Source organism: Lichenostomus cassidix, chromosome 2 (genome assembly GCF_008360975.1).
Source record: "Lichenostomus cassidix isolate B80296 chromosome 2, HeHo_3.0, whole genome shotgun sequence".
Taxonomy (NCBI): Eukaryota; Metazoa; Chordata; class Aves; order Passeriformes; family Meliphagidae; genus Lichenostomus; species Lichenostomus cassidix.
The window spans coordinates 4145120-4171944 of NC_139482.1; the positions used below are offsets into that span (position 1 = coordinate 4145120).

The 26825-nt window shown below is 48.8% G+C and overlaps 1 protein-coding gene across 3 annotated transcripts in view; it reads right to left on the reverse strand.

Annotated features, from left to right (window-relative positions):
- LOC146440738 (mitogen-activated protein kinase kinase kinase 3-like) overlaps positions 1-26825 on the reverse strand; it is a 77605-nt gene that overhangs the window by 4934 nt on the left and 45846 nt on the right. For 2 of the 3 annotated variants that reach the window (XM_085050178.1, XM_085050176.1), the window contains exons 5-14: positions 26347-26446; positions 21211-21324; positions 19581-19695; positions 12524-12657; positions 9898-9971; positions 7693-7760; positions 5726-5818; positions 4587-4781; positions 3598-3746; positions 2909-3040 (exon numbers count right to left, since the gene is read on the reverse strand). In XM_085050178.1, the coding sequence (XP_084906304.1) occupies positions 2909-3040; positions 3598-3746; positions 4587-4781; positions 5726-5818; positions 7693-7760; positions 9898-9971; positions 12524-12657; positions 19581-19695; positions 21211-21324; positions 26347-26446 (1174 nt within the window). The remainder of the gene's footprint in view (positions 1-2908; positions 3041-3597; positions 3747-4586; positions 4782-5725; positions 5819-7692; positions 7761-9897; positions 9972-12523; positions 12658-19580; positions 19696-21210; positions 21325-26346; positions 26447-26825) is intronic. The other variant, XM_085050177.1, reaches the window with a different exon arrangement.

Sequence of the window (26825 nt, forward strand, 5' to 3'; positions counted from 1 at the left end):
TAAGGACCAGCAGAACCATCATGGCACAGCAACTTCTTTAACCTTCCTGACCACTCTATCTTCCAGCTCAAAAAAAACCCCAAACCCTTCTGTGCAGAAACAGCAAAAATCCAAGTGCTGAACGGAGCAAAGGCTTGTGCTGGTGTCCCAGATCCCTGGAGAGATGAAGGTACAGTTTGGTGCCTGTCACAGATTCCTCCTGCCAGCACCACAGACCTTCTTCTCCCTCTAGTGGCTGCAGGGGTGTCACCGACAGCTCATGGAGAAGGACCAAACTGATGAGGAATTCCAACTCAAATGAGAAGGTCAGCTTGATTAATTAGACTCATAGAAAGTTTAAGGTTGGAAAAAACCTCTGAGACCATCGAGTCCAACCATTAACCCAGCACTGCCAGGTCCACCACTAACCCATGCGTGTTTTTTGAGCATTTCCAATGATGGTGATTCCACCACTTCCCTGGGCAGTCTGTTCTGGTGCTTGACAACCCCTTCAGGGAGGGGAAATTTTCCTAATTTCCAATCTAAATCTCTGCTGGTGCAACCTGAGGTCATGCCCTCTTTTCCCATCACTTGTTACCTGGGAAAAAAGATGAACTCCCACTTGTGTACAATCTCCTTTCAGGGAGCTGTAGAGAGCCAGTTCTTCAGGGCCAAGCTAACAAGTCAAGTCTTTGAAAGCCTCCTCCCAAACTCTGCACAGCAAGGAGCACCCACAGCCCTGAGGGACAACCAGCCCCACACTGGACTGCTCCAGCAAGACCACCCAGGGCAGACAATCTGCAAGCCCTTGAATTTCTGACCCAGGCATGCAGGCACAAACTGCTCTGATTGTATTGATCAATGAGGAAAAAAAGCAGGGGTGCAGACATTTATCATCTGCAAGAGGTTGGTACCCTTGGTTTCAGCTGTATTTTCTGGTCACTTGGAAATGGATGTGTTTCACTGCACAAGAGCTGGGTTTTAGCAGGAAAGAACCAGAGGCAGATTTGGGGCTCACACTCAGGTCTACCTCCAGTATTTGGGCTGGCTGGGAAGCACGAGGGGAAACTCATCCTGTTTCTGCCTGTCCTGTAGCTCCAGGGTTGATCCAAGATTGCCAGTCCTGTTCTGGGAACAGTGGCTGTTCTGCTCCAAGACAGCCCGTCAAACTGTATTAACTTTCCCATATCCACCCATCTCTGCTGTTGCTCTGCCCAGCTACTGTTTTGGCTTCTTTTGAGGCTGGTGGTGATCCTGTGGATGTGCCTCTCCTTCTCCTTTCTCAGCGCTGCTGCAGCAACCCAAGATGCTCTAAATGACCCCCTTGTACAGTTTGTATGCAGGGTATGTTCCCTCACCACCACCAAAATAGCTTTTTTATCCTGCCCTCCCTCACTCTGACAGGGGGAATACCAGAAGGGGAAACAGGTTCTCTGAGGCCTGTGGTCAAATGGACAATTCTGTTTTCCATGCATAGATTAAAAGAATAGTTTATGGGCAGGACTGAAACTACAGAGTCAGCTATTAACTGGGGGCCATCATAAGAATGGCAGGCTAAGAGTGCACCCAACCTTGGCCCTGTGAAGATTTTGCCAAGCTGACTGTCTTAACCTGGAAGCTTAGCCAGACCCAGCTTTGCAGAGCTGCTGTCCTGCAAGGTTTGGGAACTCCCTCACTTCCACTGGCCTTGGAAACCAGAGCCCTGAGCTGCTTTTGTGAAATGAGCTGTTGTTGCAGCAGCAAAGTCAATCTGTATTTGGTCAGAGCTCCACTTTATCATTAAAAAAAACAAACACTGCACTTCCAGCCCTGCTGGACACTGCCCCAGCATCAAATGCTGGTTTCCTGGCTGCTAACAAACCTCAGCACACTGAGGAATTAGCAGCAAGGGGACTGCTGGAATTCCTGGGATTTACTCCTCTGGGTCCATACCTTGTGGTAGGGCCCGAAGGTGAGATTCCCACACGGATAAAGAGAGAACAGGGCTTGGAAGGGACTCAGAGGCATGGAAGTCAACCTGATCACTCACATGCAAGATGGATTCAGAGAGCTTCTAGCACATTGACTAATGACCGAAATTATTTGCAACCAGATGATTTAATTGTCCCTTCTGACCTTACAAATCTCTGTATAAACAAGGGTTTATTCTACCACACTCTGGGGAACAAATCCAGCTGGACAGGAGGGACTTAGGAGAACAGATCCTCCAGCAATGTAGATAGTGTTGTGCTGTTTTACACCAACCAGTGACTTTGTCTAATGGCTGATGTAATTCACAAGCTCCCAAACACAAAGAGATGCTCAACTCATCCATGTACATTCTCCAGCCTCTGCTTAAACTCCCTCAAAGCATTCTTATCTTTTTCCCCATGGCTATTTCATCCTATATCAGCAAAGCCACAAATTGAAGCCACTCCTGCACAAGAGGATAACGCTGCCCACAAAAAGCTCTGTCCTCAACAGAAGATTTTAAGTGAGTAACACTGTTTTTAACACACACGTGCTGAAAGCCACAAATAATTGGTGACAGCTGTGGGTGGACAGTTGTACTATTAGCTTTTCCTGCAGGGATTTGCAGTAAATACTTAAGGATGGGCTCAGGCCACAGTGTTTGGAGCCAGATCTGGATCATGTCCCACATTCACCAAGCTCGGATTCCAGACTGTGAACACACCCTGAATTCAGGATTCAAATCTAAAACCTGCCTGCAAGGCTTTTCCTTTCACCCAGTGCATGTTGAGGGGCTTCACCATGACATCTGACTCACATCCTAAACTTTCCCAAGCCTCAGGGATGCCTCCACTGCTTTGGTTTGCTTCATCAGCTTTAAAACAATTCAGCTTGACAGATTCAAATTTCACCAAAATCCAGGACAGTCTAAATCTGTTTTCTGCCACTCAGGGCAATCTCTAGCAGGAACCACACTTACCCCTGGCATGTACTCCACAAAGATAGACAGTTTCTTCTCCTCAGGATCCCTCAGGCACCCATAGTACTGCACTATCCTGTCGTGACGGAGAGTCTTCAACAGCTGAATCTCACATTCTAAAGCATTCACCTCCTGGAACAAAACAGACAGGCTTCCTGGTGAAAGGGAACGGAGTCTTTGGGAATATGATATAAATACTGCTCCATGCTGAGCAGAGTTTTTGGCTTCCTGGCACAGCTGTGAAGCTGCCCATGAAGACATTGGCCACATGAGGGTCAGAAATTAGGACCACTGCCCTAAGAGAAAGGCAAGGAGAAAGACAGGGTTTGGCTTTGGACAGGTTGATTTTTTTTTTATTATTATTATTGTTATTAATTGAGTTTAAGGAGTTTTTCTGGAAAGGTGTCGGTGAAATCACTGAGCAGAATGGGAACAAGGTGAAGGGAGCAAAAAGGATAAAACTAAGGAAGATCAGACAGACCTGCAAGAGATACCTGAGACAGAGCAGGCCAATGTGACCAAGGAATCAGGAGGCAGAGAAGTCATCAGAGCACTGATTGGGCCATGACCCATTCAAGACTACTCCAGAGAGGGAAAACAATATCTGCCTTCCATCAGGGACACAGACACCTCAGCCCCCAGCCCACAGCTCCCCAAGGTGCTGCACAACAGCCCTGCCTTGTACTCACCTTGCTTGTCTCCTGGCTGTCAGGGTCAAAAGGCACCTGCTTCACCGACAGCTCCCGCCCAGTGTCAGCATCGTAGCACAGATAAACTTCCCCAAAAGCTCCTCTTCCCAGCAGCTTCCCCAGCCTCCAGTTCACAGGTGCCTGCAGGGCTACAGGAGAGAGGAGAGGGTTGAGAGATGAGCACAACAGGGAGACTTCAGCATCAGGGGGAACCTGACCCTACAGATTGCAGGGCAGCCAGTGAGCCACCCTCTCCCAGGACAAACTAATTTTAACTGCACTGGTGCTACTGGTGTGGGGCGAATGTCTCCCAGTCTGCATTAGCATAAAGCAGAAACAAGTCCCAGGAAAGTCCTATGTCATTAAGAGTCTTTCCTCTAAGAGCTGTTTTCTTAGCCAGCACTGGAATTTCCCTTCTGCTGTGGGAGTGTTTAGCAGGATACAGGATGGCTGAGCAGCACCCCAGCCAGGGACCAGTAAGGAGTTTTATCTCACTGGTCATTCCTAGGATGTTATTTATCACTAAACAGGCCCAAAATGCACCAGCTTCCATATCATGGTCAGTCTAGCAAAAACAGAGGAGCCTGCAACACCATCTTTGGGTGCTGGGGTGACAGCAATGTAACCCAAGGAATGGAAACTCTGGATTAATTTTCTTCTACATCCCAAGTCTTCTGGGAAGCTTCTGCTGTGTGACCACACTGACAGTCCAACACACAAGCAATTATCTGCAGCCCAGCCAGTGCTGAACACCAGCTGACCCCACACAGCTCCCAGCTCAAGGCCAAGGTAAGACACAGGGTGCTGTACTGAATCTTTCTCACTAGACAGAAGCTGGTGCAATGTGCCTCATGCTGGGGATGCAACCACAGTTCACCCACAGCTGGCTTAACTGATGCCCAGTAACTCAGCAGGTCACAGGAACTCAATTTTGTGCCAAAACCCAGCTCTGCTGACACCTCAGGCACTCAGGGCTTTGGTTCACTCACAATTCCTTGCTTTTGTAGGGGAGGTGCTGAAGACCTGCAGACCCTTTTCACAATTGTTCCAACACTTGGGTCTGTACTCATCGTACTGCAAGGTGCTGAGCTTGCTGTCCCCAGTGAAGCTCTTAGTTCTGCTGGAAGGGACAAGCTGAAACAGGTTCTCCTGGGGGAAGTAACTCCTGGGGAAAGTCCTCCTGCCTGTAGGGGAAAAGGGGGAAAGTTACAGCAAGAACACACACACCAGCTTAGGTCTACTGTCACTGCCTTCTCACATCACTGCCCACATCCTCAGCTCTCAAAATTAAACAAAACAAGTGTAATGAAACTGAAGCAAAGCACTGTGAAGATTTTAAATTCAATTTAAGAGATGGTAACAGCAGGCATTACATCTAATGCAGATGTTTCCAGAGGGGTTTGCAACAGTTTAATTACATCAGGGGGTTTGTTGGTTGTTAATCACAATTAAACACTGAACAGGCAGGGATTTACAATGCAAATTATCCCTGCCATCCCCAAAGTCCACAATGCAAATGACCACACAGCAGTGCCAGACCTGCTCTCACAGGGGTGTCAGTGAGAGATGAAGTTCATTCTAGAAAGCTCAATATGCTCTCTGCACGTCCTCAGTACATTTTTCCCAAGTGAATTTTTGCCTCCCACCACTTGCAGTCTCATGGAGTGAAAGAATGTGCAGGAAAAAGGTGATGGAGTGATCCCCAAAGCTCAGAGCTCACCAGCTTAAAACAGAGCAGCAAACAGATACTGCTACCCTAAAATTGCTTGGGGATTTCCTACAGCTCTGTGAGAAACCTGCTGTAAAGGTCACAAAAAGCATCCTCAAAAGCAAGCAATTTAGGGGAATAGAAAGGCTGATACTGCCAGGGATGAGAAATGCCAATCACTCCCACAGCTAAATTAAAACAGGAGGTGCAAGCAGAGGACAGGCTGTAGATGCTCAGCACTTCCCAAGAGCAGAGCTGCAAGGTCTCAGAGAGAATCCTCTTCAGAATCCACAAATGAATCCCAAAGTGGTTCTCCCTTTATTAGAAACCTCCCCTTCCCAAGTCTTTCCAGTCCCAGGCATTGTCACAAGCCACCAAGGACTGATCACCTCCCTCCCTGAGCCTCCATCATTTCCTTACCGTCACTGTAGTCCTTGCGACTTTGGGAGAGATGGTACTGCCTGGGGAAGGTCCCACCTTTCCCAAACCTCTCGCAGAATGGGATGTCAAAATCTGGCAGGAGGGAAGCAGACACACAGATTTCTGAGATCAGCTAAGTATCAAATGCCCAGAGTGTTTCCCATGGGAAGCACTGAGTTAGAGGCAAGAGGGAGGTGACAAACTGTTCATTTACACAACACTACATTCCCCAAGGCTCCCTCAGAAATCTGCCCACAGTCACAAACTCCTCAGTGGAAAATCAGGGTTAGACACACTGCCCTTAGTGCCCCTGAAGCTGAGGTTTAACTGCAGACTTTATGGACCCTGGCCCACACTGTTGAAGTGCAAGGGGATTATCACAGACCATGCTTGGTTTCCAAGGCAGAGCACTAAAACATCTTATTTGCACACGGAGAATGCAAAAATCAGTGTGGAAACAGAACTGCCAGGCAGGGTCAGGCCTAGATAGATCCACTCCAGAGCCTTTGCTCTGATATCGGCTATTTTCAGGGAAATGCAAAAATCCAGCACTTGACTAACACCAGATAATCTCTCCCCTCTTTTTTCTCAGATGCAACTCCTCCACTCTGAAAGTCAGGGACCAATTTATACCTCCAGAGCTCCAAACTTTTATACTTACTTGATTAAATGCTAGAAAGATAGAATATACAGGAGGGATTAAAGACCATCAGTGTTTAGACACTGGATGATGAGAGAGATGGATGGACAGGCAAGATAAGGACATATTTTTTTAATAAAAAAACCACAGCGCTGGAAGCCATTCCTGGTAGCACCAAATAACTCGAGATTAAAATATCTGTCATTCCACCCCCTTCTTTCACCTGCTGTTTTTCCTCCATCCAATTCTAATGACACAGCCCCTTCTGATTGTTTGTTTGTCTTAGCCTGGGGCCAGCAGCCGCTCCTCAGAGGCTGTTCCTGGCCTCTGCTGCACTTCGGTGTGATTGCCAAAAAGTGCACATAATGGCTGAAATATGGTCAGCAAGAGAAGCAACAAGGACAGGGCAAGAGGTTCTCGGCAAGCCACGTGTGAGCAACAGTGCCCAGAGGTGTCTCAGAGCAAAGTGCCACGGGGGAAGCATTAAAACCTTCAGCAATGAGGGCTGACTGCAGCTTCATCTCTGCAGCTCAATCTAGAAACCCTGCCTCGGGCCAGCAATGAGTTATCCTGCCACAGGCTGGCTGCCATTTGCTCATTTTTAATAGTGCAAGTCATTACAATATTACAGAGTTTCCATTATTTAACCAGCTGGATGTTTATAAGTGATTAAGCAGTAACCTATGATCTGTGCAAGCACCAATACAGCTTCTCTCACAGCATTTGCACCCTTGCAGATTATTCATGCATGTGGAAGAGGTGTAACTCCCTAGAGACATGGGGTTTGCAATGTATGAAGCTGAGATTCTGAAGGGGCAACTCCCAGGTACTAAGAGAGACAAAAACTGATCCTACAAGGCTGTTCCCAGCTTGCCAGCACCTTGCAGTTGCCTGCAAACACAACAGCATGGCCCCTCTCAGCAACATCTTCCAACACAGATCCCTCAACAGCTTTTAACTTGCATTTATCCACCTCAGGGTCCCTGCTGCCCACTTTGGACTGTTAGTGTCAATTGATTCCCAAACCAGGCCCAAAGGTTCCTCAGTGCTACCAGTATTGCTGCAGAGTCAGGAAGGGTTAATGAAGACAAGAGCAGCCCTGCCTGTGTTTGATGCTCTGGGTCTTTTGATTTTAGAGAACATTCATGTTTGATCACTGCAGGGTCAATTCTAAAGTGTCACCTAAGTCATGGAGCTTGTTTGCTTGTAAGCTCTTTGCTTTAAAAGGTTTTTCATGCCGTGCCATCTCTCTAATAGCCTTTATCCAGCCTCTTTACTACATGCTTTTTATACTTTTAAGCAAATATAAGCCACCAAGAGTACTTACCCATACAATCAAGACCATCTTTGGGGTGGCTCTTCCTTCCAGGAACAGGGGTTTGGGTAAAGGGAGGGCTGCAAAGGGATGAAAAAAAAAGAAGGATACATTTAATACATCAGAAAGACCTGGAATTAATAGAGTAGCGAAAGGACAGCATAAACCACAAACTGCTCTGATCACTGAGCTCCCAGCCTCATCCTGCACGAGAATGAAGACTGGTTATTTTTCTGGATCACAGCTTGTTCCTGCAGCAAACAAAAGGGATGCTGCAAACCCCACAGTTACCAGGCTGAAATGAAGCAGCCAAAGATCATCACCCCTGTGCATGAGGCAGCACAGAAGCAGAACTGCAGGTTTCTTTTCCCTCCAGGCCAAGTGTCCAACCACACACCTTTGCTTTCTATGAGCATTCCTGCTCACTTGCTGCAGATGCACACAGCAGAGTCCTTCAGCCAAGCTCAGATCATGCAGGTTTCCCCCTCTGTGCAACATCATCTCCCACCTTCCTCACACAGACACTCTGCACCTCCACTGGGAACATGCAGCTCCAGGGAGATCAGGAGGGAGAGGGTGGGATTGGTGCCTCAAGGTCTTTAAACTACAGTGAGAGGATGATAGAGCACTGCAAGGGGATTTCAGCAATTCCAATTTCACCCCAGGCTCTGAAAGGGCCAACAGGGCGATCTGGACATGTTTTTCCACTCTCCCTTTTAATAATATGGGCACAGAGTGAAAATCAGCTCTGTAAAGTGCTCTGAACCCTACTCATGTCAATGCTGATCACTGCTGTGGCAAAGAGGAGTTTGTGGTGCTGCTGCTAAGCCTGTGCCTGGTCACTGAGCCTCTTGGGTTGATGCCATCCCAAGCAATTGGCTGCAAAGGGTCTGCCACCTCTTTGCAGGAATAGTCCTGCTTACTCCTCTTTCTTGAAATAATATAGCCCTCCTTGTGCCTTTTCCAGCTCCCAGACCCATGACTGAACAAATCTGCCTCCTTTGCATGTGAAATCAGGCCATGCCACCTTCTCACAAACAGAGCTAAAAGCCTAAAGCTCTTCTCTCAGTTCACAACAGTGTTACAACCAGCCCATGCTCCTTCTGCTGCTCTTCCCAGCAAAATCTGTGCAACAGCAAAGCTGGGGCAGAGAGGCTGGGAACACAAGGAATCCAGCTTCGATACAGCCTTAACAATGAGCAAATACATCACAGGAAATTATTAAAAGCCACAAAAAGGAAATGGACCTCGATGCTGAGACAGATCCAAAGCGCACAGAGCTGCAAACCCAAAGCACGCTACACAATCAACCCAACGCAGACACGCTGGAACGCAGCCTCGGTGCTGTATGGCAACAGCAACAGTGGAAAAAAATAGAAAATCTTTGATGCAGATGGAAAAAAAAAGTAGACTGCTTCCCAAAAGGACACTGTGTCTTATCCAGAGCTCACCCTGCACAGCAGCAAACACAGTTTCTGTGCACGTGTGAGCTGGGGCTGAGCGGCTGCACCAGCCATTGAATCGCAGCCTGGCTTAGGACAACGTGTCCCAGTTGCTTCCTGCTGAGCAGCTAAACTTAGTTACTGCTCATCTGGTGTCCTCAGCACCTTGACTGACACGTCTGTGGCTGCTGGCACTGCACAGGGGCTGCTGAGGTTGGCAGTGGTCAGAGGAGAGCAGACGGCGTGCCTGGAGAGGCTGATGGAATATTGACCTGGTGACTGCAGAGCCAGAGGGGGAGGATGTGCTGTGTGGGTGGTGAGGCACTGGAACAGGTTGCCCAGAGATGCTGTGGATGCTCATCCCTCCTGGAAGTGTCCAAGGCCAGGCTGAATGCAGCACTGACCAACCTGGGATACTGGGAGGTGTCCTGGCTCATGGCAGGGGGATTGGAACTGGATGATCTTTTAAGGTCCCTCCCAACCCAAACCATTCTGTGATTCTGTGAGAATTTTTGTCTCAAAAGACAAAAAACAAAACCTGGTCACACAAAGCCAGCTGCCTTTGTCCAGCTCAGATTACTGCAATTCAAATCATACCATTGCACAGACAACTGTGCTAGGATCTGAGTTTTCAGCATTAAAGAATTATTTGTTTTGTTCAGGTGCATCCTCACCCCAACAGAAACCTCAGGAGATGCCACTGATCCCACTCCTCTCCTGCCATGGAGCAGAGGCTGCAGTTCAGCCTGTGAACATGGTGACACACACAACTCACCTGTCTACAGACCTGTCCAGTGACTGGCAGCTCCCAGACAGCGAGTCATCAGGGCTGATGAAAGCTTCAAGCATCTGACAGAGAAAAAAGGGGAAACAATCAAACCATGCACTGCAGCTTTTCAAGCTCCAGAACTAGCAGACTTCTGCAGGGTCATCCATGTATGATGCCCTCTCTGTGTTACTGTTCTTTCCAACTGCTATTTGCTGGCAGGAAAACTGAAGCAAAGATAATCAGCGCCCTGATGTTCGAAGCGTGCGGAGAAGTCAGTGAGATTCAAAGTGCTCGAAGTATTTGTGAGAAATAATACTACTATTAAAGGAAAATTTGTATCAGGACACAAATGATGTGCCCAAGGCCAAGTGGATATTGTGTACCACAGGCAGGATTGCAGCCCTGGACTCCTGACTTCCCGAGCTGCCCTGGCACATGAGCCCAGCCTTCCTCTCCACTGATAAGCGCAGCATCATCAGGGCTTTTGGCTGGAGGAACCGGCTTGGCTCTCACCAGCTCAGTGAGTCAAAAGCTGCATTTGTGTTGCTTCCTGGATGAGACATTGTACTGGCCAGGGTTATTTATAGCTGGTTAGTAACAATAGAGGGTTTGTATGGAGTGGTAAAGCCAGGGGCTGTGTGCGCTTCCACATGGAGCAGAGCCTGCTCCGGGCCATGCTGTGCTGCCAGCAGTGCCATGCTCCCTCCTGGCTGTGCACACTCACTAACCCTGCTCTGCAGCTCATTCCTGGGAAAGCTGGGCAACGAGGGCGAAACACCTTGTGGAGCCACACTTTGCTGCTTCCCACATCACTCCTCCTTCCCCACTGCCTCCCTTTCCACAGGCTGCTCCCATCAGCCCTCCTCGGCTGGTTGTCATAACAGCTCGTGCTGTTTTGGACTGACTGTCCCAAATGCAAAGCGCGATTTTTCTTTGCTTTCCTGGTTTTTACCCCAAAGCCTCCTCCTTCAAAAACGCACTAGGCCAAAGAAGAGCAAGAACTCTGATAGAATCCACTCCCCACCTCTGCCAGCCATGCCAGGTCTCTTCCAGCAGTTAATGCTGAAAAAGACTCATTTCTTAAAAGCATAAAATTGGGAATTGGAGCATGCTCCACACTCAGCCTCTGTTCATCTGCCAGGCTGGTCTCAAGACCACAGTTACATCACAGGCTTGCACAGGGGCATTCCCCAAAAGGCAGCAAGTTCCAGCTTCTGAGTGGTTTTCCATGAGGCACATATGGAAGCAGCAGTACAAGGACATTCTGAAAAGCCCATAAAGGGGAAAGCATGGCTGCTCGATGAGGAAAGACAAAAAACCCCAAACCATTCCCCAAACCCCTTTCCCCTCCATTTAATCCACCAGCAAAGGGCTGCAGGCCACCCACAGTGTGATGCTGGGGAAAAGCAAGGAGAGCATCTGGGAACCTTCATCAGGAGCAGGCTCAGGGCTAGGAATTAACAGAGCTCCATGAACAGCCGGTGGAGCTGGGCTGATTTACACCCAGGGGGGGTCACAAGGACCCTCCCCCTGCATGCACACACACTTTGTCTTAATCCTCCCCACCGTGTTTTGGAGGCATGTGGAAACAACAGACAGCCAACTTTTGGCTGCAAGGAGCACACGATACATCTGCACTCTGACGCTGCCAAGACTCACCCGGAGTGACTTCTTATTTTATTAATGGCTGTGTAATAAAGTGTTGAAAACACAGCTTTGCCATGGAAACACTGGCACAGCCTGCACACAAATGTGGAGCCAGTGGGTGCTGTTTGAGTGCAGGAAATGCACATCTCCCCAGGGGCATCCTTGGGGACTGATGGATTGAACTTAGCTCCTTCCAGATGTCCCTCCATGTCCCTCCTGCAAACTCTGGATCTTGGTCCTGTATTTCCAAGAGCTTTGCAAGAATGACATGTGCCCAGACAGCCCAGCTGACTTCACAAGATCTATACAAAGCTCTTCAGAGCTACATGTCAAGCAAAGATGCAAAGGGAGAGGGAGATACAAGCTGCTCCCACTCTGGTCCCTTGATACTGTCACGTTTCCCCTGTCTTGGGTACCAAATTGACTGGAGGACAAGGTACTGCTCAGCACTGAAGAACTTGCTGCTCTTTTATTACTGAGTGACTGGAATATACAATCTCCTTATTAAGGGAGGAAAAAAAAAATATTTATGGGGGAGGGATAGAGACACAAAACCACAGAGGCTGTGGGCAGAGCCAAGAACTGTAACTGGAGCTCAGGCAGAAACCTCACATGGGAAGCAGCCAGAGCTGCTGATATCCCCAGGCTGTTGCAATCGCAGGCAATCGGTTGCTTGGCACATTCCCTCGTGGTCCCGGGATCTGGGAACCTGGGATGTGTGCCCCAGATCTGTGCTCCTCCAGAGCTACCTGAGGTGCCTGGGCTCATTTGCCATCCCCACTGCAGCTGGCTCTCAGCGTTCCTGAAGTCAAGCCCAACTTTCCCAGGCATGTCAAGCCCGGGGGCACCCATTCCTGGAAAAAGCTGGCTGGAGCCCCAAGCACAGGCCCTGCTGGGAATTTCCTGGTGGAACAGCTCTCCCAGCACAGCCTCCCTCACCCCCAGCACTGTCCCAGTTTAACCCACACCCCCCAGCCCCACTCACGTTCTGGTCCATGGTCTCGGGGATGAACTCGCCCTCGCTGTTGATGCTGGTGTAGGATCCCTGGCGGGCGATCTGCTGCTGCTCCTCGGGAACGCTGCCCGGCGGCGGAGAGCTCCGGCCAGTGTGCAGAGAGCCTGAAACAGGGACAGACATGGGTCAAGGAGGAAGCCTGCCAGGCCAAATCCTCCCAGAAATGCTGCTCCAGGGATTACAGAGCTCCCGGAGATGCGGCTGGGTTTGAATTTGTGTGGATGGGGATGGAGCTGGAGGTGTGATGGTGTTTATGGGCATCTTCCAAAGCTTTGGCAACAGGGGAGAGTTTGTTACTGTGGGGCCACACAACATGGAGCAGAACTGACCTTCAGCACACCCTGGATCCCAAAAGCTGTCACTGCATCCAGGTAGGATGCCAGAAAGGAAATGGTTCTGGAGTTCTGGTGTGATACAATCGAAGCAAACCACCAACTCCAAACTCACTTGCCCACTTTGACCTCTGGGCATTCCCTCCCTGTGGCAGGTCACTGCCTTGTTCAGCCATCTGGGAAAGAGCCTCTCTGTGCTCAGTGCAAGAGCACTGAAACACTTCTGAGATGGAAAATGATTTGCACTCAAATACTCTCTTCTCTCCCCTTTCCCTATTAGAAAGTAAAGAAGAAGGAAAACCAGCTCTCAAATCCAAAAACCCCAGGACGGGAATGACCTATGGGATCAGTTTGCCCTATCTTTTGCCAAGGGAATTGTCTCCCCTGCCTGTAACCCAACAGCCTCTATCCTGTGCATCCCATGCACAGACAGCAAGGCTTCCTCTGGCTCCCTCCCAGGGCCCGTTTGGCAGAAGGAGATTTCTATCTTGCACCTGGGAGACAACTCCACAGCTTCTTTATGTAGATACTCCATTCCTCACTCCTATTCCCCCAAATCCACTCTGATTCCTCATGCCTTTTCCAGCTTTAGGGATTTCTGCATTTCTGCCCTTGCTTGGCCCAGCTGCAGTCTTGGCTCTGCTTGACTCTCTGCAGTCCCTCCCCTCCATCCCTGTGCTGTCATCACTCCATGGCAAGGAACTGCTGATGGAGATCTGTGCTGGAGCTTCAGCTGGTCAGCATGGTGCAACGTGAGCTTTCACACAGCACAACAACTTGTTTTCATGCAGACTTCTGCAAAGCACACATCCTCGAGGAGATGGAAAGCACAGGGATATGTGTTTCCTTACATTTTGTATCCATTTTTGGGGCACTCTTGTCAGTTCTTGGGTTCATTACTACCATTTGCTGACAACATGCCCAGGCTAAGCACAAGAGAAAGGTACTGGGAGGGGGCTTATCCCATCATGAAGAGTCAGCACTGATCTATCAGCACACTTCTGCCTCTTCTGCTGCTATTCTGCACCACAGTTACTGTGCCAGATGGATCTCTGGCTTAAATCCATCTCTGTGATCAACACTGCAAACTCGAGTTCTCACCTTTCACTTCAGCAGATACACATCAGGAGTTGCTAATGTTAACAGTGTCACACCAGCATTAAAGATCATTAAATCAGGCTTTTTTTCTGGATTTATACCAAACACACAGATTTGTCTGTCCCATGCTACATCTTCCTTCTGACTCCTTGCTCAGATTGTAAAAATAAAAGTCATATGGCTTTGAGTTACTTTTTTTTTTTTCCTTCTTCCTATTTTCTCCTTCACAGATTTCCTGCAGGATAAGAACACAGTGAAAAAACTCCAACTGAAGTAACGCCAAGATCAAGAGGAGAATCTCAAGTGCTGCAGCACTCATAGCGAACTGGCTTTCCACCAGCCCTAAAGCAAAACCAGTTGGGAAGTACAGCATCCTCTCTTTGAAGATAAATAAACAAACTTTTAACTATTGAGCAGTTTGGGAACCCTGGATAAATCACTGCATCAGCAGCCCCTCGTTTGCTTAGCAGATGCCAATCTGGAATGCAGCACAAGGACACTTGGGTGGCACTTGCCCCAAAAAGCTGCTGGAGGGTTTAGTGTGGTGTTTAACTGATGTTTCTTAGCTCTGCTGAGCATTTCTGCTCCTGCTGCAGTGAGGTGTGGGTCTGCTCATGCACTGTTGGGATCTCTTGCTCCAACAACCCACTCATTGCCCAGAAACCCTTTGGCTATGATTTTACAAAGAGCTGTACATGCCCTGTTCGACTCTGAACCCAAGGAGTTAAATGAGATTTATCACAAGCACAAAGGCTTTGCATGATCTCGCATTAAGCCTTTGCCTGTTACAACTACTCCCAGCTATAGATCAGCTGGGTTTGACCTTCCAGAGTCACATTTCCTGCCAAAAACTTTAAAAGGGGATAAGACACCAGCTATTTCCCAGCAGGTAAGGAAATTAAACAAAGTGCTTAGGCTTTTGCATGCTTGGAAACTGCTGGAGTGAACCAGATCTCTTTCAGCCAGGCTGTTTGGGTAGAACTGCTGCCCAAAGTAATTTATGCAGCTTCACACCTCCAGGAGCACTGGTTGCTGCTGTTTTGCAGCCTGGCCATCCACCGGGGAGGAACATGGGGAGATGCTGAGAGAGGAGCCCTGGGGCTCAGGGTGGATTCCCCACTCCAGCCCTATCCTGCCCTGTTAACAAACACCAGGCAATCCCAGTGCTGCCAGAGGAGTGGAGGAATGGAAAATAGGGGTCAGAGAAGGAGTGCAACAGTGGTACTTAATGGCAGGCTTAATTCATAGTGGGGAAAACACAAGGTATGTTGGATATATTGGATAATGCTGATTAATCCACCCTGAAGCAGAGGAAGAAACAGACAGAACAGCCTAGATGTGCCTGTTTGACACATCACAGATGCTCTTCACACTTGCCCTAACACTCAAGAATCAGCAGCAGCACCAGTCAGGGAGAGGAGGCCCCCAAAGGACTGTCCTGGCGTCTATGGGATTGCATGCCAGCTCCAGTGGGGATGGGGCAGGCTGTGAAGCACTTCTTTAAGGGCAGAATGCTGGTCAGATCTCAGCAGCTGTATTTAGGATTCCTGAACTCAAACTCCACAAATTGGCACTGGTTGAGCATCTGACCTCGGGTGCCCTCCTTAGCAAGGTGCTTTGGGGAGGGATTCCTGCTCCATGCTCCACACACAAATGTAAAGCCGTGTATTTGAGACGAGAGCACAGCGTGTCCCCAGGACAGCACGGAGACTCACAGTCACTGCTGGCACCCACTGGGGCCTTTCATGTTCCCTTCTGATATTTTTATTGAAGTGCCTTTCATGCAGTGTGTGCAGAGCTCGTGGTGCTGCACGTACAGCCAGCTCCCCCGTGCCAGGCTTGGCTTCCCTCCGCCCCCACATTCCCTGGCTTCATCTTCCCCTGCTCTTCCCAAAACTGCACCCAGCATCAAGAAGGGAAGAGAAGCCCCTTAAAAGCCACATCTGGGGGGAGGTTTTGCTGGCAGCTGCCACTGCTCACAGCTGCAGCCACAGGGAGCCCAGCCCTGGGATGATGTTCCCAAACGAGGGACACGACGTCAAGATGTGCTGCTGCTCTGAGCCCTGGAAAAACAGCAGGATCAGGACAGGGCAGCACAGGGGGAAGAGAGAAACCTGCTGGGAATTTCTCACTCCGGTCCTGTCGAGGGGAGGTGTGAGCAGATGGACCAAATCTCCCTCCTTTTCTTCTTTTCCAGTGGGATGCCTGCAAGTCTCCCTCCTCTCTAAGCTGATCTCTCTGAGGATGGATTTCTACATCTTATTTAAGGCCAATTTAGGGTACTTTTAAACTAATAAGCAAGACAGAGCCTATTTTCGAGCCCTAGAGCAACTGGCATGGTGCACATAGACAAATTTTCCTCCTCAAAACAGAGCAGGTTCTCATCTCTCCTAGCTACTGCAACACTCCTGGTCTGGAGAGGGCTGGCAGGCACACCAAGCCATGGCTCAGCAGCCTGGTTTTCCATGGAAAAAAAAGTAACATAAAGCTTCTGGCAAATGTTTCCACTGAAAGGGTGACGCTGGAATGGGGCTCTTAAATAATTTGTGGATAACGTTCTGAAACATACATTTCTTCAAAGTAAATAAAAACAATCCTCAATTATCTGAAAATCCAGAACCCAAAAAGATTTTAGTCCAAGTTTCCTTGCACTTTTGCTGGCCACCAAAAAACTGGAAGGGGATTTCCACTGAAAAAAGTTTATGGGGAAAAAAAAAAAAGAAAATATTGACTTTGCATAAGGTTTTTCAGGGACATGGCGTGAAGACATTTTCTGCCCAGCAGAAGCAAAAATAGCTAAATCTTCCCCAGAACATCTACCTCCCTTCCAACGTGCTTGTGCCAGTAACATACAGTTTTATTATTTTTCACTGCTGTTTACATGGCAGAGTCAGCAGAAAAACATGAGACAGCTCAGAAACACAGAGAACATGACCCTGAACTACCTTTCATTATAAAGTCATTTAAATCTCCTTTCAAATGTGGTTTCAAGAGAAAAGCTGAACCTAGTTAAGATCCTCTTTTGATAGCAACCACTTTGATGACAGCAGAAGGAAAACACTGTGAAATGCCTTATGACTGCAAATGAAGAATAGTTTCTCCTACAGAATTCCCAGCCTCTTAGGAGGCCTTTTGACTGTGCACCAAGTTCAGTGAAATCCCCGTTTCGGGAAACCAAAACACAGCATCATGTCTGTCTGTCTATTCCCTGACATTCAGTTTTATGCTCCATTTGAAATGCTGCTCTCCCTTTTCAGCTCGCTGGAGTTTCTGCCCAGCTGCTGGATCACCCAGCTCTGACTCAGGAGGTCAAAAATGCATCTGCTGGATTGTGAGCACCTCCTAAGCAGAGCTGCAGTAGCTTTACGCAGACCCCAGATAACCCAAGGAGAGGAGAGACCTTCTGATATCATGCAGAGAGCTTGCTGAAACCTCTTTGCAACACTGCTGGTTTACATGGAAAAGAAACAGAGGGATGACTGATGCTTGGGCTGGTTATTTTTGCCACCTGGCTATGTAACAGTGCCAAGGACTCTGATTTTGGTGCATTAGCTCCTGAAAATCTCAATGTTAGCACACTCTGCATCCCACAGCTGGCACTGCCCAGCACTTCTCCTCTGTTTCCTTGGCTAAACCAGCATGCTATGCCCATTCCTCCACTTTGCTCTTCAAGCATTCCCTCAAAATCCTATGGCACCTCAGTCTCTCACCCTTGCAGAGCTGGTATCTCACCCTTTATCTACCTTGCCTTGGCCCAGGGTGTTTTTCAAGGCAGCAACACCTCACAGTCAGTGGTGCAGACCTGGTCAGGAACCAGCAGCTCCAAAACAGTAAGGAAAGGCTAAAACATGGCATAAAAGTTGGTAGAAAAGTCTTAACTTTTCAAGGACTCGTCTTCCCACTAGCAGAGCTACATATGGAATTAATTCTGCCCATCAGGCTCGGCTCACACGTCAGTGACAGCTCCCAGTGCCACAGCTCTTTGCTGGCTCACATTAACAGCCTAACACATGCCAAAAAAATAAGGCAGAAGAGATGTTTTGCTCAAGCACAGTTTCTGCTTGGACTCTGTGCTTTACCATGTATTTACATGTGCATTTCATTCAGGGTCATCTAGTGTCTGCCAAACTCTCGAGAGCCATGTGACCTAGGGTTAAAAAAAAAACAATAGAAAAAGATAACCCTGGTATATCCCAGCACCAGGTCCAAAGAGAGCTCTTGCACATGTGCCACCAATCCCTGGATTCAGAAAGAGCTGGGCATGGCTGCACGTGCTGGACCAACCCTAGAAGAACATTTCCTACATATCTTGTCTGAGATGCAGCAAACCACAGGATATGTTATCAAGGCAGCACAGGCTGTGAAACAGAGCAGGGGCGAGTCCTTGGAGAAAAACACTCTTTTGTTGCACAGAGATGAGTTTGGAAGTATTTACTGCCATATAAGTACAGAGGATCTTTAGGGGATGAAGTATTTCTCCGTGTGTATTTCTGAAGGAGGGTCCCACTTTATTCAAGGCTGTCAGTTTTACAGCTGGTGAGTATTTGCATGAAAATGATAAGGATCTGCAGAAATTACCCTATAATAATACCCACAGACATGGCAGAGAACACTCACTGTGTGAAAAAATCATTAATCCTGCCTGTAGGTTGGAATAGGAATAATTATACCCCTGCTATACAGTCTTGTGTGTTGCTTTACCAGTTCTGTACAACGCACCCTGCTCTCTACAAAATCCTACAAGGTTCTTCACACAAAAGCTTCTAAAGACAGCTGATCAACAGGATTTGTCATTTCAAAAAAAATCAGAGTATTTTAGAAAGCAAGAAAAGCATAAACTGAAGCCCAGAAAACCAAAAAAGAAGACCACACAAGGCTACAAACAAACTGCAGTCCCTGCAGGGCTGCAAGAAGAGACTAGGTGTTTCCCAGCCTGGCTTCAGGGGTTGCAGGCTCCTATTTCCAGCACCTCTGAAGGAAAGGGATGCTCCCCTTCCTCTGGCATGTGCCTACTGCAAAACACTACACACATTCCCCTGAGAAACCCCAAAACCAGCTACCACTGCTGTCATTTCACCAAGGACAGACTGGTGACACACAGACACATATTTGGTCTTCATGTGGTGAAGCTGCTCCCAGACCAGGAGCTAAGGAGCCCAAACCCACTGAACTACATTATTCTGCCACCTGGGAAGGTGGGACAGATACTGAGAGAACAACAGCTCATGGTTAAAAGGAATAACTATGTCAAGGTCCAAAACAGCCTTGGCTTCCTATAGATTCTCACTTTTCACTTAGATAAAGCTCAGTGGCACCAAATTCATTGGAAATTTTTATCACTGCATTTCCCACCCCCAAATTACACCTCAGGTCCCCTGTTCTCCTCATTTTTGTGCTCAAAGTGACTCTGCTCAGCACAACCCCACCCAGCCTGCAGAGTCTCTTCCTCAGGCTGAGGATCAGCAGCAACTGCACTGAATTACTGTGAGGAACATCAGGGTGGCTGTCCAGACTGTAACACCACAGGGTGTGACAAAAAAAGAGAAAGGAGGTTGAAATAGCACAAAATACCCCACACAGCATGGCGTTCCACTGACCTGTTGAATATTTCCGTGTCCTCTCGGAGTCTTTGTACAGAGATCCCATGATATCACCCATGGATCTGGAGATCCTCATCTCATGCTGCTTGCTGTTGTTCGGCTGCAGGAGCTGCTAATCAGACAAAGGGAATGATCAGGCTTGGCCAGAGCCCTGTGGACACACCATGTGAAACCCTGTATTTGGCTCCCTGTGACCCTATTACCCAAGAACTATCAAAAAAAAAAAAAAAAAAGGAAAGAAGACATGCACATAATCTAGAGCGATCCAAAAACCATTCACAAACAAGTCACATCTGTTAATAAAACAATCTAATAAAATTAAGCTCCTACTGATAATGGCAAATACAAATATTTGAATAAAAGACTGTTCCTGCACTGCTTTATCTCCAGATAGATACAGAGGCTGATCACTGGACTGAAAATACTTGCAACCCCAAAATCAGCACCTCTCCTTCTGTGGTCCCTAGACTCCAGTGGCAGCCTAGGCACTGCAGAGGTTCCTCTTTAAAAGGGCAGAGGAACAGAGAATGGAAGGTCAGGGAGGACAGGTAAGGAAAGGGCAAAGAAATGCATATCCAGCTGGTAACTTGGAAGCATCCAGGTTTTACTAAGATACTAAGACCCCACGCTACAGTGAGGTGTGATTTTGTGATAGTTTTGTGTATGACCTCAGAACTGTGTGTTCTTACAAGAGCACAGCCTTATGCTTCAGGAAGAGACAGACCTGCTTTCCACGGCAGGCAGGAATCTACCTGGCTCCTCTGCTCCCAGCAGCCTACTCACAATACTGCTGTGTTCCCACAGCTGCAAGGCCACATTGCCCTAGTTCCACCCAAGGTTTAGGAAAACCCATCAGATGGCTCAGTTTTCCCCTGGGACTCTGTTCCCTGTACTTTCCAAGCCTCTCAAAAGGAGAGGAAAAACCCCAGGGGATGTGAGCACCAGCAGTAGCGTGAGGATAAGCACCGTGAGTTTCAAGACTCCCAGTGTCTCCAGTATTTCTAGGAAATACACAGAAGAAACAAGAGTTGCAACATCTACAAATCCCCTGCTTTACAGCCCGTGCTTGGGGCAGCACGACATGTGCTTTGGCAAGACACTCTGTGCGAGGTCAAGCTAACAGGCTTAGCTGCAAAACCACTGAGCTCAGGAAAAACTAATAAATAAATAAGGATGGAAAAAAACCCGCACAGTTCTGCACGAGAACGAAGGATTCCCCAGTTTGCTCTTCCCAGCCTTCAGCCCTGCAGCAGCACGTGGAGGGAACATTCCCCAAGCTGCCACCCAGCATGGCAAGGGCCAGGGCATCACCCTGAATCAGAGAAGAGGTGACAAAGGAATGGTGGCAGCATCCCTGGGAAGGGGTTCTCTTGGGGTTTAACCATGTTTGAGGTTCAGTCTGCTATCTAACCCTCCACATGATGCAGGAGGAGCAGAGGGAGCTGAGCTCAGCCTCTGGGTGACTATCAGGAAGATTTCTGAGCAGCTGAGCCAGAGCAGGGCTGACCCCCCTCACAACCAGCTTGCCCTCTGCTCTGCACCGTCAGGAGACTCTTTTCCACTCCCCAACACAATAACAAGGCATCTCACTCCGGACACAAAAGAGCAGAGAAGGTGAAGAGCTCACATTCGCTTTCTTTGGAGCGCTCACAAGGATCCGCAGGCTCTTCAGGGAAGGGCTCAGCTCCAACTGTTCCATCGCTTTGTCCAAATCTTCCTGGGATTTCAGTGGGATCAGGAGCTGGAAGGGATTAAAAAAACACCGGAGGATGACAATGTCACACTTCTGGGTAAACAGAAGGAGCCAGATTCTTAGAAGGAGCAGCTTAGGAATTGGGGGATGAGGGAGGAACCCAAGGAGGTGATGGAAAACAGAGCCCCCCTGCCCCCCAAGCTCTAGAGGTTTTCTTCCAAGTCCTCACTACCAAGGAACAGCACAAAAAAATCACAACAAACAACATCTGCAAGGAGAAAGCTTAAAGGTCACACCAGCAATCTAGCTAGTGGGAAAAGGAGAGGGCTGGGATGAAACCTTGGGCTTGCTGCCTGCTACTTTAGGGCTGCTCTGATTCTGCAGGCAGGACCAGCCCCAAAACAGCCCCACTCGTTCTTCCTGGATTTCTTCTTGGGAAGATGATCATGCTGTGGTGCTCCAAGGAACTCGGGTCAGTTGCACCCAAGGATTTACTCGGCAGATGCTCTTACCTACTGCAGCAACCTGTGCTCCTGCACACTGACATCCTCCCCAGTGTCTGGCCATCAGATGAAACCAGGGAACAGCCCACTAATAAGAGTCTTTTCCCTTTTGATGTGAAAGGTGTGCATTGCTCTCCTTCCAAGAACCACTTCTTTCACTCCCAGCAGAACAAATTCAGCTTCTGCTCTTTGTAAGAACAGAGAGCTACACAGTGCCGTGTCTGTCAGGCAGCAAAAAGTCTTGATATTTTCCTGGGAAATGGCAGACTATTGCCCTCATACCTCCACGGGGAATTTGATCCTCCCAGCATTGCTGTGTGGTGTACCATGTCCTGCAGACAGCCTGCAAAGCCTCCAACATCCCACACAGCTGCACTTCAGAGGAGCTCTGTGGCCTTCTGCTGCCCTGGGCTAAGATTAAAAGCACAACTTCTTGCCCCTCATTCCGGGATATTCTGCCTAATCTCATATCAAACAGGCCTCAGCCTCTGCAGGTTGCCTCAGGCACTGAATTCGGCCAACACAGCACATGTTATTCTCATGCCTGTGCCAAAGTACACTGTAACTCCACTGACCAAAGGCACCGGGCAGCCACAGCTCCCAGCAGGCTCTCACTGGTCTTACTGGGAGCCACAGCTTCCCAGAACACCTGAGAAGTGGCTCAGCCCTCTGGGTGATCAGGGCTCCTGCCACCAGCCACAGCAAACCCACCTCAGAGCAGCCACCACACCAGGTGACCCAAGCTGACTGTGACAACCTTTTTGATCCCAGGGTGCTGCCAAGGTTTGGCTGCTGGCCCGTGGGCAAATACACCTCTGACTGTGTGCCCCTGGCCTTGTGGCCAAGAACACCAGTGATATCCTGGGGTGCACTGGGAAGAGCATTTTCAGCAGGTCAGGGAGTGATCCTGCCCCTCTGCTCAGCCCTGTGAGGCACATCTGGGGTGCTGTGTCCAGTTCTGGACACCTCAGGACAGGAGGAACATGGAGCTCCTGGAGTGGGGCCAGCAGATGATACAAGATTAAGGGACTGGAGCATCTCTCTTAGCAGGAAAGGCTGAAGAAGCTGGAGCTGTTTGGGCTGGAGAGGAGGCACTGAGAGGGTCCCCATCCCTGTCTGTCCCTGTGCGCAGGGAGGGTCACAGCAGGGCCCAGGCTCTGCTCCAGGGGCCCAACAATGGAATGGGCAGGAACTGAGCCCAGAAAATTCCACCTGAACATGAGGAAAAACTTCTTCCCTGTGCAGTGCCTGAGTCCTGAACAGATTGCCCAGAGAGGGTGTGGAATATCACAGGGGATAGTCCAGAACCATCCAGACACAATCCTGTGCCCTGTGCTTCTCTCTCCAGGGAGGCTGGACCAGATGACCCATTGTGGTCCCTTCCAAACCAAACCATTCTGTCATTCCTTCTCATCCTTCATTCATACTTGGATGAACAACCTGCGTTCCCTGCTGATATCAGACAAAGATGGTATTGAATATGTCTCCCAAATGCAGTGATCAGCCTGCTCCCCTAAGCAGTAGGAGCAGAGAGATTCCCTTGGGAATTGGGCACTGCTTAACCCTCTTGAAGTCCACAAAGGCTCCACAGCAAGGCTCAGCCTCAAGCAGACAAGGCTCCTCCCCTACACACACCCAAAGAGAACTGAGAATGGCGGAGAGCTGCTCTGCTGTGTTTCACCACCAAGCAGAATTTGACTCTGAGCTCTAAGCACAATCCCTCTGCTCAGCCACCCCTTCACCGAGCTCCTCACAAGTGCTCAGAGCAATCCCCCAGCTGCTGCTCTGAACAGAATGTTCTGTAGGTCACTCCATCTCTCTCCAACATCACAACATGAACATGTTTGCGTGCCTCCTTCAGAGGAGCCAAAAACATCAGGGAGAAATTGCCCTCTTGTAAAGGGGACTGAAGCCAGTATTTAGTTTGGCTTTACCTTTTACCCACATCTGGCAAGAAAATTCCGCTCCATTTGGCTGCCAGACTGTGGCACATGTGGGTATCAGGAACAGGTATCTGCTAGGCATGAAAATCAATAGACTCGTGCAGAACCATGGGAGTCATTGCCAGGGTGGATTTCCAGTAAATGGGGTTTTTGATCTAAAGACTGAGTAGCTGTGATGAACAGCAAAGCTCACCTATACAGAAGCTGCACTAAATAGAGCTTACTAGATTTTCTTCTTGCTTTTAAATATTATCCTCCCCTAGAGTCTGATGTTTTCGTGGGGGACTTGGTGGTCTCTCCACGGCAGGTTGAGAAAGTGAGAGCAAAGAGTGAGGTTTCACCAACTGCAGCAGCACTGCCAGACCTCACTCCGTAAGACACCGCAGAGAGCCAAAGAATTGTAGGAAACAGGGTTGGGGAAAAATCTGAGAGGTCAATTAGTTCATCTTCCTGCCCAATGCAGGACCAACTGGCATCAACAATTCTCGACAAATGTTTGTTAAATATGCTTTTATCTCCTCCCTCCCCCCCATAATGGTGCCTCTACCGCTTCCCTAGGCTTTAACTCTCCCTAAGCTCCCAGAATGATGCTGAGGGCAGCCTTGGAGGAGACAACAGGAGGTCAGAAGTGGTGGCACATCGAGGTTCAGTGCTGTGCCCAAGGTCACACCACAAGCTGGTGTCTGTGCTGCCCCAGGCCAGGCTTTGCTGTCCCACTCCTCAGGAAGATGAGCCCAGCCTGGAGCTGACACAGACATGCCCCAGGGGGGACACCCATGGCCAGGCCCTGCTCTTATCTGCACCAGCCCCAGCCTGCTGATTCCCTGGTCCCACCAGGATGTGATTCATGCATGCCCCTGCTCCACCCAGCTGGCATGCTCATCTCACTGATCCTGGCTTCAGGACTCTGCTCCACCAGGACAGGGACTGCCACTCAGTGAGGTTTCCAGGGGCCTGCTGACCTCACTGTAAATTTAGTCTATAAGGTTACCGCAAGAAAGCGGCAAAAAATAACCACATGATTCCCTTAGGGCATAAAGACAGGGTGAAATATTCAACTGCAATGAGTCTGTCATCATATTCCCTCTAAGACTTGCAGTGATGATCCCCAAAACTCTGACCCAGGAGCCAGATGCTGGGCTGTCACCACATGGACATGCAGGCTATGTCCCCAAAGATCACTCTTGTCTGTTTATAGTGTTTCCACAGTAACAACCCTGAATTACTACCTCTCAGACATCTTCCCAAAGCTGTGGGCTCTCACTAGGTGGAATTTTTATGTATAGGAAAACAAAGCCCTGGAAATCATCCCCAGCCCCAAGAAGTCAGGAGTACCCAAAGGCCTGCTCATGGTCCTGCTATGTGCTGTGCACATGCCCACAAAGACAGTCTCTAACATGGGATAAAATGCATTATTTAAGCTTCTGTTTGCTGTTGTTGGAAAGAAATCCTCTTCCAGTGGAAAGAAACCTGGAATGAAATGAGTCATTCCTGGAGAATTCAATGGCAGGCTTTTCCCGGGAGGGCTGTCAAAGAATGCCCAAGATTAGAAACCTGACTGCATTCAAAGTCAAAACCCAGTGGACACTTTGCTATCATGAAGCACCTACTGAAAAAGAATAGAAACATTCTTTGTGGAGCAAATCTCTATTGAAACAGAAGGGAGAACATAAGAAAGAGGGGGAAAAAATAAGAAAGCTCTCCTCAGGACTTCTCTCTCCATTCATACTTTGATCAAAGGCTGTAGGTCATCTGTAATTAGTATTTGAACAAGCCAGCTGTCAGGACAGATCCAAAAGGATCTGTGTTTAAAAGCCCACCTCTTTGCCATTTGGCCCTCTCTTCCTCCCCAAAGCCAATCCCACCCTGAGAGCCCAGTGGCTCCAGATGCCTGCCCAGCTCATGGCAAGATGCCTCACAAGAAAACACTGAGCACACCAAAACAGATGCCAAGGATTTCCCCCCTCAGGCAACAGCCCTCAGCAGAACCCTCCTTTCACACGCTGCTGGGCTCAGAGAGAAAGTGGGAAAAACACAGAGGCCTATGTGATGAAGGATGGAGGAAAAAGATCTCCGAGCCTTAAAATGCAAGGATTGCAGAGGGAGGGTTTCTTGGCTGCTTTTATGTGGCCACAGGACCTGCAGGAGGAACGTTCAGTGATGCACATTTCACTGCAGAGCCAGCCACAAGAATGTGCACATCGTGCTGGGGGTTTGGGTGAGACAAAGCCAGTGCTGGATAAAAGAACACTGTGAGCAGCACTGTCCCTCCTGCTCTGCACTTCACGCTCCTGCAGCTGCCCCCAAGGTGGGAAGACCTCACAGCCCCGTTTGAGTGAGGGGGATCTTCTGTTCTGGGGAAAAGACAATGATCCTGCATAGCAGGCCTTACTTGAAATAATTCTGAGAAGGGAAAAGCCTGGCTTGGGGTCTGAGAATCCATCTGAGCTGTGTCCAGACAACAGCTCTTGTGCACCCACTATCTGGGAACCACAAAATAGGGTTATTTTTCCTCACATCCAAGTAAGACACAGAATCAGGGCCTGCAGAACAAACCACTGCTCAATTCTGAAGTTGGCACCAGGCACCCTAAAGCTGCCCCTCAGCAGTAAGGAGAAGAGTACCTCATTGTTCACACAGACCAAGTCCATCGTCTGTCCAAAAGCATCCGTGACCTTCTGCACCACTTCCTTGAATTTGACTGGTCTTGGAAACTGGATAATCCTGTATACACAAACAAATACAACAGTCTCAGTTTAGTAGAAGCAAACTGGAATTTGGGATTTGACTGAAAGTGCAGAAGAAAATACCTGTATTCCATCAAAAAGCATGAAGTCAGCTCCTGGCTTTTACACTCACAGCAATCCTGCTTCTCTGCTGTGCCCAAGAGGGGACTGGACTACCCTGCAAGAATATCTACCAAAAACCCTGGTGCAGTCCTCTGTTGCTCCCTCTAATGTGAGGTACAGGTGGAAAAAAAGAAATTCCAGCAGCCCTTCACTGGAGAAAACCCAGATCAGGCACTGGTCAGTGATTTTCCACCTCCATTTTCTGCAAGGGGCTCTGAACAGGGAGGAGGGATGGAAGTGGGGATGGTGCAGTT